At 32.7% G+C, this 2,500-nt stretch overlaps 1 protein-coding gene across 1 annotated transcript in view; it reads right to left on the minus strand.

The window, feature by feature from the left end:
* The window catches only part of LOC122334047 (E3 ubiquitin-protein ligase RNF123), a 95,728-nt gene that overhangs the window by 86,130 nt on the left and 7,098 nt on the right, over window positions 1–2,500 (minus strand). Inside the window, 3 exon segments of the mRNA XM_043231948.1 lie at window positions 944–1,005; window positions 1,118–1,217; window positions 1,352–1,469. Coding sequence (XP_043087883.1) covers window positions 944–1,005; window positions 1,118–1,217; window positions 1,352–1,469 — 280 coding nt within the window.

The raw sequence follows: 2,500 nt of genomic DNA on the forward strand, positions 1-2,500 counted from the left end.
GTAATTAATCACACAAAACCATTACAGGACTTTTGAAGACTGCAGCATTAGTTGTACAGGATATTTACATGGCCAACTCAAATAAATCAAATAAATTATTGTAAATAAAATTATCTGGGGTAAACAACATCTTAGTTGATATGTAAAAATCCCAAAAAAGGTTAGGGTGCTAGATATTGTGAATTAAATGTATGTAACAGTTATTATTATATAAACATTTTAATGACTAGATATTTATATTTGTGTATTTATATTTATATTAATTTCAGTGTTACATACAGTTTCTTAATATCTATTTTATATTTTAAGTTATCATTTTAGCTTCATCAATTTTTTATAATGTTTTTTTTTTTTTTTTTTTTGAATATCAATACTTCAGAATATCTTCCCATTTCTGTTATATATTTCTCGTTGTTTTTTATTACAGCTTTTGTTTTAGTAATATTAATACTTAAATGTAGTTGTTATTTTCCTAAATCACTTATTTGGAAGCTTTTAAATTAATTTTTTTCTCATATTATATACATATACATATATATATATATATATATATATATATATATATATATATATATATATATATATATATATATATATATATATATATATATATATATATATATATATATATATATATATATATATATATATATTTATTTATTTATTTATTTATTTATACACACACAGATATACATGCGTGTATGTAATCATTTTGTTAAATATAAATAAAGCTGAAAATAAATAAATAAAAGAATAAGTACTTATTTATTCATTTTCAGCTTTATTTTAATTTTTAATAGTTCAACAGCACGGTCCCCCGTGGATATATAACACACTAAACAGACTGGGTCTCCCTGTATAAACAGGCCTTTCTCTGACAATCCCACACCGTTTCTAAACATGAAATGACATAACAGTGCGAGCAAAACAAGCATCGACGTACCGTCCCCTTGTCTTTGTTGTTCAGCATTAACCTCAGGATCTGAACCTGCAGCTCCTCCACCACTACACACACACACACACACACACACACACACACACACACACACACGGGTTCAGCTGAGTGTCACGGAGACAGATATGCTTGTGGATGTGATGTCGTGTGCGTGTGACATACCCTCGATCCTCTTCTTCAGTCTCTGACAGCCTCGCTCGTACGCTCTGCGTCTCAGCCTCTCCTCGGCCGTCTCCTCTCGCGTGTCCCTCTCGTCTTTGCCCTGGACGCGCGTCAGGAGACACAGCCCAAAATTACTCATCTGTCGCTTCGACCGGGGCTCAGTTCAGATTAGCGTTCAGACTGACAAGATCAGTTCGGGTTACAGCTTTTCTCAAACTATCTGATGTTCCTGACCTCTTTGTCGAAGCGCGTGGGCCACCAGGTGGTGGGGATGAGCTCCTCCAGCCCAGCCTCCTTCACTCTCAGAGGGGTCTTGATGTAGAAGAAGACCACCGAGCGGAGCACGTCAAACGTGATGCTGTCAAGGACCCATTCTTAGCTTCAACTGAAGTGAAGTTACCTCCAGTCACCAAACTTTGGCTTCTAGCTCTACTAGCAAACAACGGTTGACCCCATCTACTAAATATCGACATCTCAACATCACATATCTATCCCACTACCTCTCATATATATATATATATATATATATATATATATATATATATATATATATATATATATATATATATACAAAATCCACTGACATGCCTATTAGCACATCTATCCATCTAGATAAATATACAACAAAATCGATTTACCAACCAGCAAACTTATATCCTTCTACCAAAATATATACCGTAATTAACCCATCTGCCTACTTCTCAACATATCCATATTAGTGCCGTCAAACGATCAATCGCGATTATCTGCATCCAAAATAAATGTTTTTGTTTACGTAATACATTTACACATTCACGTATATTATGTATATGTATATATATATATATAGACACGCACATACAATATATATGTTAAAAACATTTACACGCATGCACATTCAGTTATAGGCTTATATTTTAGATTAGATCTATATATATTTAATACATTAACATGGCGTATTTCTCTTACATATATACATGTGTGTGTTTGCGTTTAAATATATTGAATAATAAATATATATGGTACACGCGCATATATTACGCAAACAAAAAGGTTTATTATTAACGTTCGGACGCATTTAATAGTGATTAATCGTTCAATCCAGCCACCTTAATATATGCCATAATGTCTTAACCCTATTGACATTTATACCCATCTACCTAAATATATACCATAATGCATACCCATCAACATATCTATCCATTCACCAAAATATATCATAATCTTATCTACCCATCTATCTAAATGTATACCATAATCTGCTAAGATATCTACCTGCCTGAAAACACACCATCATCTATTGACCAACTCACCTATCTTTACACCTCAGTATCCATCCACCGCTGTGTAACTTAGATACCTAGTTATGCATTTGAAAGCTAGCTACCTAATTGTGGCAAATCA

Source organism: Puntigrus tetrazona, unplaced genomic scaffold, assembly GCF_018831695.1.
Source record: "Puntigrus tetrazona isolate hp1 unplaced genomic scaffold, ASM1883169v1 S000000472, whole genome shotgun sequence".
NCBI lineage: Eukaryota > Metazoa > Chordata > Actinopteri > Cypriniformes > Cyprinidae > Puntigrus > Puntigrus tetrazona.